This window comes from Alosa pseudoharengus, unplaced genomic scaffold (assembly GCF_046254945.1).
Source record: "Alosa pseudoharengus isolate Yale_2024_CS ecotype anadromous, Long Island Sound unplaced genomic scaffold, YU_APseudo_1.1 YU_APseudo_1.1_scf_1, whole genome shotgun sequence".
Taxonomy (NCBI): Eukaryota; Metazoa; Chordata; class Actinopteri; order Clupeiformes; family Clupeidae; genus Alosa; species Alosa pseudoharengus.
In genome coordinates this window covers 57,495,055-57,509,514 of record NW_027468564.1, presented here as the reverse complement: position 1 = coordinate 57,509,514, position 14,460 = coordinate 57,495,055, and the positions used below count along the sequence as shown (strand labels likewise).

Below are 14,460 nucleotides of genomic sequence, written 5' to 3'. Positions count from 1 at the left end.
GAAGAATAAATAAATTTAATATTCAGGTCTAACATACAAAAAAAACTGTTTGGCATTGTTCAGTGCATGATTGTGAACCAAAACACTGTGCATGATCATAAAAGGAAGTAGGCTCCAGTCAAATGCTTGATCAATCTGGGAAGCAGCGCTTCTCCATTCAGCCGTTTAGTGAGCCACAAGGGAAATAATGGGATTCTTTGTGGCCACAGTCCTCACAAACTTCCGCTATCCAGGCTATCCAAGGCTGTTGCCTGTGAACATTGATTTTTCCCTGGCAGCATGTCGGCTAATTGCCCTTATCAAAATCATGACCTGTTAAATGATCGCCATCTTTAATCACACACTCTTGCCAGCAGCCATTGACATTTAGTCAAATTAATTAATGCAAACATGGAGAAGAGGAGAGAAGGAGAAGGGCTCAGGGAGAAGGAGTGAGAGCTGAGGAGGTGAGAGGAGAGGAGAGGAGAAGATAGAAGGAGAGGAGTGGAGAGGAGAGGAGAGGAGAGGAGACGAGACGAGGGGGGGGGGGCTCTGCGTCTCACCATCTGTGGTGTAATAAAACTGGCCTGCAGGATGACCGGGCAACAACCCTCACACTCTCACATCTCCTGACCTGGATTCAGAGGGGCAAGAAGGCTCTCTCACAGACATGAAATTAAATGATGTTTGATTAAATAATCAACTGTGTTACTATATCTGCACAACTATGTCTATCCTGCTGTGATGAGAAAGCAGGTACAAACTTTGCCTTGCTATGCAAGGAGTGGTTACCTTTGATGATGTTCAAAGCACAAGTGAAGAATGCGCTCCATGACAAAAAAAAATCATAGCAATTAACAGTGCATATTGTCAGTAAAATGAATAATTTGTGGAACACCATGTAAGGTCAATCAACTGTAATTTTCACAGATAAAAGTCTTATTCAACATGCATATGAACACTGGAGGAACTTTTTCCAATTAATTTCCAAATGAGTTATTTTGATTATTTTGTTTTTGAATTAAACACAAAACACTAAAATGTCCGAGAGCTATTTATCTTTGTCTCAACATGCATAGAAGAACATGCATAGAAGAACATGCATAGAAGAACATGCATAGCCAATACAAGTTGGTGTTGATTCTTTAAATGCTTGCAGCCCAATATAATAAAGTATTTTTACCGTTACAATCCGCTAGAGTGCCTGGATTTGGATTCAAGAACTTCTTTAATTTTTAAATTAATTCTTAATAAGCTATTTATATAAGTTTTCTGTTTGAAGAACCTAGATGCATAAGACAGAAGATTGTTTATGTAACTAGATGTACCGCAAAGCAGTACAAAATATGACCGCCGCTGAATCCTGCACATTCTCTCCGCAAAAATAAATCACGCTTGTCAATTTGTCTCCATCTTACTGTAATACTCCATCCCCTACTCTTGCAACTTTTGTGTATGTACATGAGTGTGTTTGCTTTGGTGTATATGTGTGCTTCTGTGTGTGTGTGTGTGTGTGTGTGTGTTCCCTTGTGAGTGTGTGTGGGGGTAATGGTGTGTGTGTGTGTGTGTGTGTGTGTGTGTGTGTGTGTGTGTGTGTGTGTGTGTGTGTGTCTGTCTGCTTGCCTGCATGTGTGTGTGTGTTTTATGTGTGTGTGTGTGTGTGTGTGTGAGTGGATGTGTGGGGGTAATGGTGTGTGTGTGTGTGTGTTTATGTGTGTGTGTCCTTTTAAACTATTCTTTCACTATTGCCCTTTTATGCTTTTACATTTTATTCCTGTTTGCTTTTGTTTATGTAAAGCACATTGAATGACCTCTGTGTATGAATTGCGCTATATAAATAAACTTGACTTGTGTGTGTGTGTGCCTGCTTGCCTGCAAGTGTGTGTGTGTGTGTGTGTGTGTGTGTGCGCATGCGCGTGTGTGTGTGGGTGTGCGTGTGGGTGTATTTGTGCATGTGTGCGTGTACGTGTTTGTGTTTGTATTGCGTCTCTGCATGCGTGCCTGTGTGTGCATGTGCGTGCATACGTACGTATGCCTTCATGTCTACTGTGTGTGTATGTATGTGTGTGTGTGTTTATGTGTAATTGGCTGTATTGAGTGAACGCTTTTGAATATCAAAACGCCTATCTTTTGTGAGGCTTGGTCTGAAGATCATTTATACCAAGTTTTGTGAAAATCAGACCAAATTTGTGACCTGTGAAACTTTAGTTTCGCTTTCAATAAAATCCAATATGGCGGAAGGTCCAATATGTGTGTGTGTGTGTGTGTGTGTCTGTGTGTGTGTGTGTGCCTGCATGTGTGTGCATGTATCTTTATGTGTGTGTTTGCATGTGTTCATAAGTGTGTGTGCATGCGTAGTGTACAGTCACTAAGCAATATGACACAAGTGGGAGTGGGGATGGTAAAGGATATCGCCACAGCTGTAATTCGGCTGCAGATACGAGGCCGATATCCTTTACCATCCCCACGACCACGAGTGTCATACCACTTTTATACAACAGTTCCATTACCAACTAATTTACAAAATTGTGTTTTCTATTGTTTATTTAGATTTTTGTTTGTTCATCCTCCACCCACACAAATAGTTCTAATCTTTAGCCTTTTCATTCACTGTTGCAAAGCAATGTGATACCACTCGAGACGTACTGTAGGCTACATTGCTTGAAAGTAATTCAATGCAATATACGGAGTGATAACTAGCAGTAAAAAGTCTTGAGTGGCGTTGTGCTGGGATATCGCCACTCGTGATGACTGTGGTTAAAATCCTTAAATTCACTGATGTGTTTTGCCTTTAGGGGAGACCGGGGTTGGTTGTCACAATTTTTACTCATGCATGAATTGCTCATCTTCAAAAACTCTTTCAGCAGTAATTCCTACATGAAATGAAAGCTTGGGGTCTTGGCTTTAAATGTGTATCATTTTTACTTTTAGAATGTATTGTAACAGGGAGCAATTAACCATCAAAGACACTCTGACACAATGTGACAATCAACCCCATCACGGGGTTGGTTGTCACAGGGTATGGGGTTGGTTGTCCCTATAGAGTTTCAATGGGATTTGAGTGATAAAATGGGATCTTAAAAAATGATGTGTAACTTTTTAGTTTTTTAAGCTAGAAACTGCAAATAAGTTTTAATATGAATACCACCCCTATGATAGTTGTCATCAATGCCCCTTATGTTTAAACAATGGGATTAAAGGAGGTGATCAGTTACTTGAATTGTCTACTGTGTTGAGAAATAAAATGAAATCATTTTCCGTGCTAAAACCTCTTTATTATCATGTAAGTTGCAAACAAAGTTGCAAACACAGTGACAACTGTGTCTCAGTGACAACAAACACATGTGACAACCAACCCCACAAGCTATGTGACAACCATCCCCAACTGACCTCTTGACAAAGATGTTAACCTAGCTGCCACATGGCTTTAACTTGATAGCTAAAATATGACTCAAAATAAAGCTACTACCTTTGGCTTTTTAATGAGTGTTTTGTTTTTGAACTACTAATATCCTACAAGCTCTCAATACAAAAACAACACCAACATGAAAATTTACTCTGACCCATGAAATTTAAAAATTGTCTCCTCACCTCAATGCTGTGTGTCTGCTCAGCAAAATTCCTAGTGCAAATGAGTAAGCTATCAAAGGGTAACATTTTGATATCAAAATTTTACCACAGCATCACCTAGTGTGCCTGGAATAAGCAATGTGACAACCAACCCGTGAGACAACCAGCCCCGGTCTCCCCTATTTTTTTGGCAAAACGTCACTCTTAACAGCCGCCAGTCTTTGAGAAGACGTGAAATATCCACTGGAATTTCGTTTCTTTCTATTACACCTGCCAGGGTATTCGTGTTATGTGGCTAAGCTGCTGCCTAGCAGGTAAAACAAGTTTAAATTGCTATAGCCTACATTTAAAACAATTTATTAGCTAGAGCTGATGCCACATGTCTACATTCAATGCTATTTAAGCTACTTCGAAAGTTTGTATAGATCCAGTGATTCTACCGTCATGGAAATGGAACGTCACACTTCGGTACTCTGTTACACTGCCTCGTTTTTGCTTTTTCATTTTGAACTAGGCTGCGCTATACATCAAATGAGTGGATATGGGATTGGTCATCCTAGGCCCTAAGGTTCTCGAGATATTCACAGAAAACTGTGTCTGGCCATCCACAGTACAGGCCAGTTGGTGTAGTCACTAAATTTCCTCATAAATTAATTTATTGTATGGCCCCCCATGAACAGAATTCTACGAAACTTGCCATGCATTCAGAGGGTGTCAGAATAATAGTACACCTCCAACATACTAAAAACATGTGGTCCTCCTAGGCCTATAGTTCTCGAGATATTCACAGAAAACTGTGTCCGGCGGAGGGGTGAGGGGGTCAACACAAATAACAATGGTTCTGTCATCCTTGTGGGGCTACATTCCCAACAAGTTTTGTGTACCCCGGTCTTTCAGTGTCTCGGGAACTGTTGACACAAAATTACTGGGGGGGGCAGAAGAAAAAAACTCTGACTAAACCTATATTATGACCACCGCTAGGTGTCTAGGTTCTACTTTAATGGGAACTTTGTCACATAATTTACTTACAGTAATAAGTCACCTGTCCACAAACACACATACTCACACAAACACAGACAGATATGGGGGGGTTGGGGTGTAAAATATGGTTGTCATGAGGATTGTGTTAATAATTCATGCACTGTAGAACACCTGTACAATCCATTTCTTTGTGTACATGGGCTATTTTGCTGATGAGAGTGATGAAAGCACACACACACACACACACACACACACACACACACACACACACCCACACACACACGCACACACAGACACGGACACACACACACACACACACACACACACACACACATGGACACACGCACACACACACACACACACACACACACACACACACACACACATGGACACACGCACACACACACACACACACACACACACACACACACACACATGGACACACGCACACACACACACACACGGACATGTGCGTCAGCGTGTCAGGCTCCATACAACAGCCCTGTCTCTCACATTCACTACTTAATTAGGCATGTTTGCAAATGTATTGCCTCACACTGCCAGTCCATTCAAGTAAAACTGACCTACATTACCACCTCCCCGTCATAGAGAAATGAATTCAGTTGCTATTGAAACAATTGAAAGACATCTCAATCAAAGAGGCATATGAAGTGGATCTTTAGCATAATCAAATAGATCTGTCAAATTCTTTCATGAAGCCAGTGCATCTCATATTGCCCTGTACTGAATGCACAACAGTGCTGTGTTTCAGCTACATCGCTCCACATGCTCCTAGGAATAGTAACAAGCACACTGTATCACCAATCTGTTCCACTCTGAGTGCTGCCCTCCCTGTGTTCACTATTACTCATGCATGTGTCATGTTTGTTTGTACATCATGTACAGTCCTTATGTTGCATGTAACATGGTGTGTGTATATATGGACTCATCCGCCTGCTTCTGCTTATTCTCCTTTTTCTATCTCTCTCTCTCACACACACACCCTCAATGAGCTGAGGTTTTGCACAAGGTTTCTCCTGTTTAAATGGAGTTCTTCCTCGTCCCCGTCGGCTTAGTAATTGCTCTCGGAGGCTCAGGCTGTGAGCTCTGTAAATTTATATTTATATTTCTACATGTTATGTACCTGCAAATAAAAAATGAAATTGAAAATGTTATTGAGAATGGGAGCGTAGGAAGGAAGGAAACATGAAGCGGCTGTGTGGTGTAGTGTGGTGTGGTGTGGTATGGTGTGGAGTGGTGTAGTGTGGTGTGGTGTAGTGCGGTATGGTGTGGAGTGGTGTGGTGTGGTGTGGTGTGGTGTGGCATGGTAGGTGTTTTGGGTATGGTGTGGTGTGGTATGGTGTAGCGTGGCGTGGTGTGGTGTGGAGTGGTGTGGTGTGGTGTGGTGTGGTGTGGAGTGGTGTGGTGAGGTGTGGTGTGGAGTGGTGTGGTGTGGTGTGGTATGATGTGGTATGACGTGGTGTGGTATGGTGTGACATGGTGTGGAGTGGAGTGGTGTGGTGTGGTATGACGTGGTATGACGTGGTGTGGTATGGTGTGACATGGTGTAGAGTGGTGTGGTGTGGTGTGGTGTGGTATGACGTGGTATGACGTGGTGTGGTATGGTGTGACATGGTGTGGTGTGGTGTGGTGTGGTGTGGTATGGTGTGACATGGAGTGGTGTGGTGTGGTGTGGTGTGGTGTGGTGTGGAGTGGAGTAGCCACAGAATAATAAAGGCAGACAACCACCTGTGAGTTCATTAATCAGGGTCCCCAGCCGTGGATCCTGCCTGTTTGCTCCTCTGCCGAGGACAACGGCACAATAAAGGCTGCGGTGATGCCGTGGTAATGCACATAATGGCAGCGTGGGGCCATTAGGAGTGTCGGTGGCACGGCGGCCGGGCCCCAGAGGCAGGAGCGGAGCGGAGCGCACCGTGTCAGTGGAGGGCCCACTGTGAGCATGTGTGGAGTGGGTCAGAGGAGAGCGCCCGCTGAGACTGCTTTCTCTCATGAGAGCTTTCACATCGATTCAGAAGGGGTGGGAGAGCGAGAGAGAGGGAGGGAGAGGAAGAGTGTACGTGCATGAGGGAGAGGGAAAGTCTGTGTGTGTGTGTGGGGGGGGGGGGGGGCACTGGGTTCAGTTCTGTTTTTTTCCACTGAAAAAGCGCTCTGATGTTATTTTCACCACCAGCATCACCACCCCTCCTTAAAACAGCCCATTCATGCTGCAGCGTTTGAGTGGCGAGAGAAGCACCTGTTTGTTTATCCTGCCTGGTGAGAGTAATCAGAGTTGGGAGATGGGATGGCCGTCGGTGGCTCATGGGCTTTTCAATACAGAAATAAAATGGATGTCTGTCCTGTCGTTGTTGTTCTGGATGCCTAAAGGCTGGAAATGGGAAAATGGCACATTGTGAGCGTTAAGTCGTTTAATTATCAAATCCTCCACCCCACCCTGTGCTGCCATATTTCAGATATGACTAATCTTTAGCAAAGAAATACAATGGCCAAAACAGACAGACAGACAGACAGACAGACACAAGGATAGATACAATGTGAAAAGTTAAGGAGGAATCATTTGCATTAAACTCAACATGCAAAGAATTTCAAACATGCCGGCTGTCTGGTGAAGTCTAAAGAGAGAGAGATGTTCCTCAGACAGCGCTCATTTGGAGCTGGAGCTGGAGCTGGAGCAGTGGGGGCACTGGTGTGCCTGAGGCTCAGCTTGTCTACAAGAGGCTTCACTTCTCCCCTACTCAGTCATGTCCAGCGAGGGAACAGCAGCACATCCTTCATGCTAATTCCTGCCCATGGAGAGTATGGACAAACCGTTCTTAACTGTGGACTGAAATGCTGGTCAGTCCAAGGACATTCTTTGAGCTAATTGTTTCTGACACTGCCAAATGTCATTTAATCAACATTCACACTTAATTAGTAAAATTATCCTATTACACTTCTATGGTAGCCTACTGCTAACTTCATCTACAGAATGTGAAATGTTTCATCATATTATAATTAGCATAATTTAGTTAATCATATTTGATTAAAGATGTTTTTTTTAATGCAGATGTAGTGCTACGAATACTTCCAAGACAGCTCTTGGTTGGTTGGTTTTCAGTATTTGAATTTGATCTAGACTATGTATCAAAGTGATCTTCCTCCTTCTGTTCTCAATAATTACATGGAAAAGAAAAGACATTCTTCACACACTAGCGTTATAATACTGTGGAAGACTTGCCAGTGGTTGATGGCCTGAGCCAGTGGACTCGTATCTCGGCCTGGGCCTACAATAATGATGACTTCTATAAAAGTTGAGTTTGTGTTCCTACCAGTGATATTCCAGTGATATTGCTTAATGTTGTTTGCTGTGTATGTTTTGTGTGGTAAGATTCAAGTCCAATGGGAGATGTGCCTACTCTTTCCACTGCTGTGAGCAACATCCTTCCCTTGTGACACAAGGTCTGCTACCTCAGGATCTGCTTATTCCCACTCATTTGTGATTGTCGGCTTTGGCATTTCTAATTATATTGGGCAATTCCCTGTACTCTCTCTCTATTTTATTTAATTCCCCTTCTGGTATTCAAAAAGTTATATTTGTTATGTGAATGCAAATAGGAATGTCACTTTGAATAGTTGCTGATGTATAAAACAAAGCCCCTGTGTGGTGTGCCCATGTTTGGTGTGCTCATGTGTGATGTTTCCATGTGTTCCCAAGTGTGGTGTGCCCATGTGTTCCCAAGTGTGGTGTGCCCATGTGTGCCCATGTTTGGTGTGCTCATGTGTTCCCAAGTGTGATGTGCTCATGTGTGCCCATGTTTGGTGTGCCCATGTGTTCCCATGTTTGGTGTGCTCATGTGTGCCCATGTTTGGTGTGCCCATGTTTGGTGTGCTCATGTGTAATGTTCCCATGTGTTCCCAAGTGTGGTGTGCCCATGTGTTCCCAAGTGTGGTGTGCCCATGTGTGCCCATGTGTGGTGTGCCCATGTGTGATGTTCCCATGTGTTCCCAAGTGTGGTGTGCCCATGTGTTCCCAAGTGTGGTGTGCCCATGTGTGCCCATGTGTGATGTTCCCATGTCTTCCCAAGTGTGGTGTGCCCATGTGTTCCCAAGTGTGGTGTGCCCATGTGTGCCCATGTTTGGTGTTCCCAGGTGTGCCCATGTGTGGTGTGCCCATGTGTGCCCATGTGTGTGTGTGTTTTGCTTATAATCAGTTCATCAGTACAGATGCATTTTCCAAGATAGGGAGTGTTACAGAGGATATGAATAATTGTATTCCTTAAAGTAGCAGTGCCTTGAATGCTAATGTTGCAAGTTGTAGTAATGTGAAGTAAGTTAGTTTCTTGATGTAATTTGCAAGTGAAACATAAGCCCATATAAACACATTAGAGTCTTTCTCCTCCTATCTTCCTCCCAGATGCACTTCAGTGGCTCACTCTGCACTGCAAAGTGTTGCAAAGACATTGCACACACTCCAGTACACACTCAGACACACACACACACACACACGAAAAAATACATATGTTTTATTTGGGGGCCTAGCACCGAAGGGCCTACCCTGACGAGCCAGACCCACATCAAAATGTAAGGTCTGGGCACTCACCGTTCGCAGTGCTCAGTCCGAGGGGCGGGATAATCAGTTGTCTTTCAAATTCCCTCTGCACGCAATAGGACAGCGGCAGCGCTATGAGTCCCATGCGTTTCACACCAGCGGAGCTAGTTGGCTAGTTCAAACGTTTGCCAACTTAATAAAAGCTTAACTCGTGTCACACTGTTCGCCAACAGCAACATCCATCTTATTTGTTTTCAAGTAGCAGGGAATTCAAGCCAAACCGTTGCAACTCTGCTATTAATCATTATGTTAAGCCCACCTAACGACTCAGTATACGATTTCTTTGGCCTGCTTGAGCTTCGATTTCTGGAGCTCACAAGCCAACGGAGAGTTGCTAGACTAGCCCTGGCAGCAAATGTAATTTGCTGCCGCTAGGGGCGCGTCTAGATTTATAGGATACGAAGGTGCAGGACCCCATTGTGTTTCTATGTTTTCTTACTATTATACTTTCTTCTGCCATGGAAGTCTATGGCAGCCCACAGAACAGTCAGGTGAAAAGTTATGCAATTTGGCACACTGATTGGGGACAGTCCCATGATTCATTTCACTAAGTTTCATGTCTGCACCTCAAGTGCTTTAGCGCCATCAATGGGTCAAAGTTTGCATTACATGCTTAACATGGCCGTAGGGACTTGTTAACTGTGAGGACACACTATGAAATTGGCATCATTTGGCCTAGGGGGCACTGCAATACAGGAAGTGAGCTCATATCTCAGCAGTAAGTCCAAATTTGGTACAGGGACCTGGTACCTGAGTGTGAGGACGTACTAGGAAATTTACATAGATTGGCCTCTAGGGGTGGCCTCAGTGAACTTAAGACGACTCATTACAGTAACTGTTAGTAAAAGGACCATAAGACAAGATGAAATGAGGCATAGCTAAAAGACAGATTGATTAATTATGATTATTGATTAATCTTGAAAGTGAAACTACCAAAATACACTTTTATTTTCAGGGTCAAAAAAAAAAACTTTGTTGTTAGCGATTTGCTACCAAATATAGCAATACCAGTTGGTAAAGATTACCCAGTATACTCTACACAAACAAATTGGACAGACGTGCTAATAGACATAGACAGTGCATGTGTATGTCTCACTGGGGTATTGACCTGACAGCAGTAGGTCTATGGGTGGGACTCGCCTGGTAAACCCAACTCATTCATAGAGTGAATAGAGTGAATAACTTTGAAATCATTGGACCAGCCTGACCAATCACATTGAGCAGGGACATTACTACCTACTTTGCCTAAACTTTGCAAACTGACAATAAACAGCACCAACAATCAAGAAACAATGTATGTGGGACTACCTTTGCTGAAAATATTTGTTTGATGTTTGCAGGCGTTGGTACTACTGTTTACCACAGCCACTTTCGATTTCAAAACTGTAGCATCATCCAGAGCTGATTACAGTAATCTGCCGACCGATGGAAACGTTTGGTGAATTATGGTGTTCCAGACTGAAAGGAGATGTGTGTGTGGCCAGGCTAGCATAATACGTCCAATGAGGAAAACATTAAGAAAAGTGTCATTACATGAAGTTGGGAATTGATTGGGCTTTAAGTGTAACAGATTGTATTTTGCAGATTCAACCAAGGCTGTAGCCATGGGGTCAACGAGTCAGTTTCTGCTCCATCCCTCACCCCATACCACCTTGTGTTCATGCCCATCTGACATCATGAGGCTCCATGTGGTCATGTAAACAATATTCAAACCAAAACAACTGCATAGCTTTATGTCTTTATATTGGGGGAACATTTTGAGCATTGTTGAATATTATATATATATATTATATATGTTATGTCCCCCTGAAAGTTTATTATGATTACAGCACATCATGTGTTATTAAATGCATTAATGTTTCAGGCCAACTATGCAATAATCTAGGCTAATATATTTTGTCTGTGAAAAACACACGCTTTAGTCGGCTATTTTGTACATTATGTCCACTGAGCATTGGAGGTTGGAGGACAGCATATTCTTTTGTTCACAAGTAAACAAAACAAATGATTTATGCCATGCACTTAACTGACTGTTGCGCTTTCCAAAGTAAACAATTTTTTAATCTACCAAAGGAATTCTGTCCACATGAAGGCTATCCTAAACCCAGGCTATATTGGAAAGAAGGCTGCTGATTTTTTGATGCAAGTTCCATTCTCTAACCCAGCTCTAATTTTCTAATTCTCCATCCGATGTACCCCATGTTTGTACAGAAGAAATCTTTTACATCAATTCATGGGAAAATGGGAGTGAAAGGGTGGGGACTTGAGAGTTGACTGTACTTTCTCCTTAATCACAATGGAAATATAACATATCGGAGGCATCAGCCTAGCCTGAGTGAATTAATCTAATTTCAGCTCTGAGACAAATTTTCACCATGAAGCTAAATTCATTAGGAAGACTTCAGTCCTGCCCTCTTTAATATGCAGAAATGGAAGTTGGGAGTTTGTCTGAGATGACGGTGAAATCGGAGTGGAGAATCTCCGACTGCTCTGGCACATAATTACCATTCCACTCTCAGCACTGTGGACTTATGGGAACTGGTTTCCATGACAATGCTGCTTTTGATGGATAATTGAAAGAAGTGAAGACTGAGGTATGTTGTTTGCAGGCACCCAAAGCACAATACGAAAAAAGTGTACGGTCTCAAGTACTCCAGGTAATGTTCTTCTGTGAGATTGTGTAAAGCAGGTAATGTGAACAGAGTAATGTTTTCTTCTGTAAAACTGTGTAAAACAGGTTGCCTGACCCTTGATAGTTGCTGATAACACCATCCCTAACCCTTCCAGTGCACATAAAAATGTCTGCTGTGTCTGCACCGAATACCTCTAAATTACTGAAATGACTCAAAGCTCATTTTCTGAGAGAAACCTGTGTTCTGTTGCTACCATAGCAATAATGTGTGTGTGTGTGTGTGTGTGTGTGTGTGTGTGTGTGTGTGTGTGTGTGTGTGTGTGTGTGTCTGTCTGTCTGTCTGTCTGACTGTCTGTCTGTCTGTCTGTCTGTCTGTCTACGTATGTGTGTGTGTGTGTCTGTGTGTGACAGAGAGAGAGAGAGAGAGAGAGACTGACTGAGAGGGGAGGGAGGAAGGAAGGAAGGAAGGAAGGAAGGAAGGAAGAAAGAAGAGGAGAGAGAGGGACAACTGTGGCCGCAGGCTAATGGCTGACACTACATTAAACACAGCTCACATAGAAGCTAGCAGGAGAGACCTTGGCTGAAGATGTCATTACAGGCTGCCCAACAGGTGCCGGACAGACTGATTTACTCCGAATAAACATGGCAAGATTTATGATGTAAAATGGCGCCGCAACCATAAAACAGGATTAATGGTAGGGGCAGTGTCAATGAAAATATTATGAATGTCCATACTGTCAGAGTCATATTTATGTTTTGTTTCAGGAGGCTGTGAAAGTCTGGCAGCAACTACAAAAATGATCCATGACACAGTTACTGGTTTACGCTTAATTCGATTGGGTTAACCACGGAAATGACATGCACAAGAGTTTATAACAGCCCTCTGTTCTGCTGCCCGTGCTCAGGACAGGTAGAGATGAGAAACGTCCAGCTGCATAGTGACTGAGGACTTTCATCATCCGCACCATTCACCCCAATAAACCTAAACCTATGTGTCTCCCCCTTGATGTATATGTGTGAAACCTGTCAGATTGGACAGGAGAGCCAGATGAATAGCACTGTTAACTGTGGTTACACAGCCCCTGTTACTCATTGTGATGATGTGTGTTGTTTTTGAACTTTGGGCTCGGCTTCCAGCCAAGTGTTGATCGGCTAGACTTACACAACTATAGCATTTGTAGCCTTGCTGCCAGCTAGGCTCTGCCCTAATACTCTTTGACATTTCAGTTTCTCACAGTCTCACAATCTCGTTTTCCATTTTCAGGTGCAGCCATCTCCCATCGTCCCCCTCGACAATCACTCTGGTTTCTGACACACACACACACACACACACACACACACACACACACACACACACATTCACACTCACAAACACACACACATACACTCACAAACACACGCACACAAACACACACACACTTTACTCAGAGGCCTCTATGTACAGAACATCCTAACCCCAGCCAGAGTGCGGAGCCCTGATTCAGCAGGCCTGTGGTGTGTTTGCCCAGGTTTGTGTAATCAGGATATAGCCACCCACAGAGTGGGGTGGTACGAGGACCACTGCTGCCAAATGAGGCATAGTGAGGCTAATCACCCTGAGCTGGGCTACCTGTGAGTCCTCTTTACTGCCCATATACTGGACACAGGGCTGCGTGGACCAGAAGACCAGTCCCTTTCTCCTCCGCTTGGCCAAAGGCCACGGCATCAATTAAGCTGGAGCTTTGTGCGGATACTCCCAGCCTTACAGACAGGACCTCGAATAGCACATATGTAAACAGAAGGAGCTGAAATACAGTCTGTGGCATTTTTTGGGGAAGTTGGGATGGGTTGGGGGTTGGGGTGGGGGGGGGTCGCTCGAACTTAAGGGGAAGTTCAAAGTCCTGTGGCTGAACATTCTCATCTGGACGCGGCTATTTCTGTAGCTTTTAGTGAGAGCGTCCGTGTTTGCAAATGGAGCCATAAAGATGAAAATGGCTCCGTCATGTGCAAAAGTGAATGTTCCCCTACTTGAATGATAATTATGTTGCCCAGGGTTGCTTGGATACGAGCCACGTGAAATCGCGAGGGTATCAGGGGTTGTGGAGGAGATTCAGATTCCCTCTGCTCTGCTGTAGTGTGCTGCTATGTGTGCGCAGTTCTGGGAATACAACCAGGAGCTCAATCATACTGTATCTATCAGCACCACATCCATTTGTGGAGAAAAACATCCATTCCAGTTCCGTTTTGAAAATCTATTCTGGATAATGAGAGGTAAACCCACAAACAGGGAATGCTGTGGAAACCCTGAAATACGCTGAATTTAGGAAAGATATGCAGTCTAGTTTTGTTGAAATAAATTAGTGTGAAGGATATGAATGAGTTTGTATTTATGAACTGAGAGTTGGTGTGTAAAACCCAGTGGAGGGATCACACAATTCTCTGAGGACATATAAGTCAAAAGGAATAACAGCCAAAAAAAGCATTTTTAATTCTCCCTTTTCATCTCTCGTCTCGTTCAGATCTCTGACAGTCCAAGGCCCCATCAGCGGTTAGGTCTATTCAGGGACTAGCGCTAAACACACTTCTGTCAACCTTCACAACAGCAATATCCCCCAACATCCCCGTCTGATAATCATACAGCACTTCTGAAGAAAAACAGCAAGAGGGAGAATTCTAGTTCTACAGAGCAACAAATGAGCTATGCATCAAAAAT

At 43.5% G+C, this 14,460-nt stretch overlaps 1 protein-coding gene across 1 annotated transcript; it reads left to right on the top strand.

Annotated features, from left to right (window-relative positions):
• Positions 1-5,749: 5,749 nt before the first annotated feature.
• Positions 5,750-12,824, top strand: LOC143119589 (uncharacterized; the record flags this gene model as incomplete). The annotated part of the gene is given in 5 exon segments (XM_076281208.1): positions 5,750-6,235; positions 8,243-8,346; positions 8,473-8,561; positions 8,677-8,691; positions 12,799-12,824. Coding segments are annotated over 5 exon segments (720 nt in total), but the record flags the coding sequence as incomplete, so codon positions are not given.
• Positions 12,825-14,460: the final 1,636 nt, after the last annotated feature.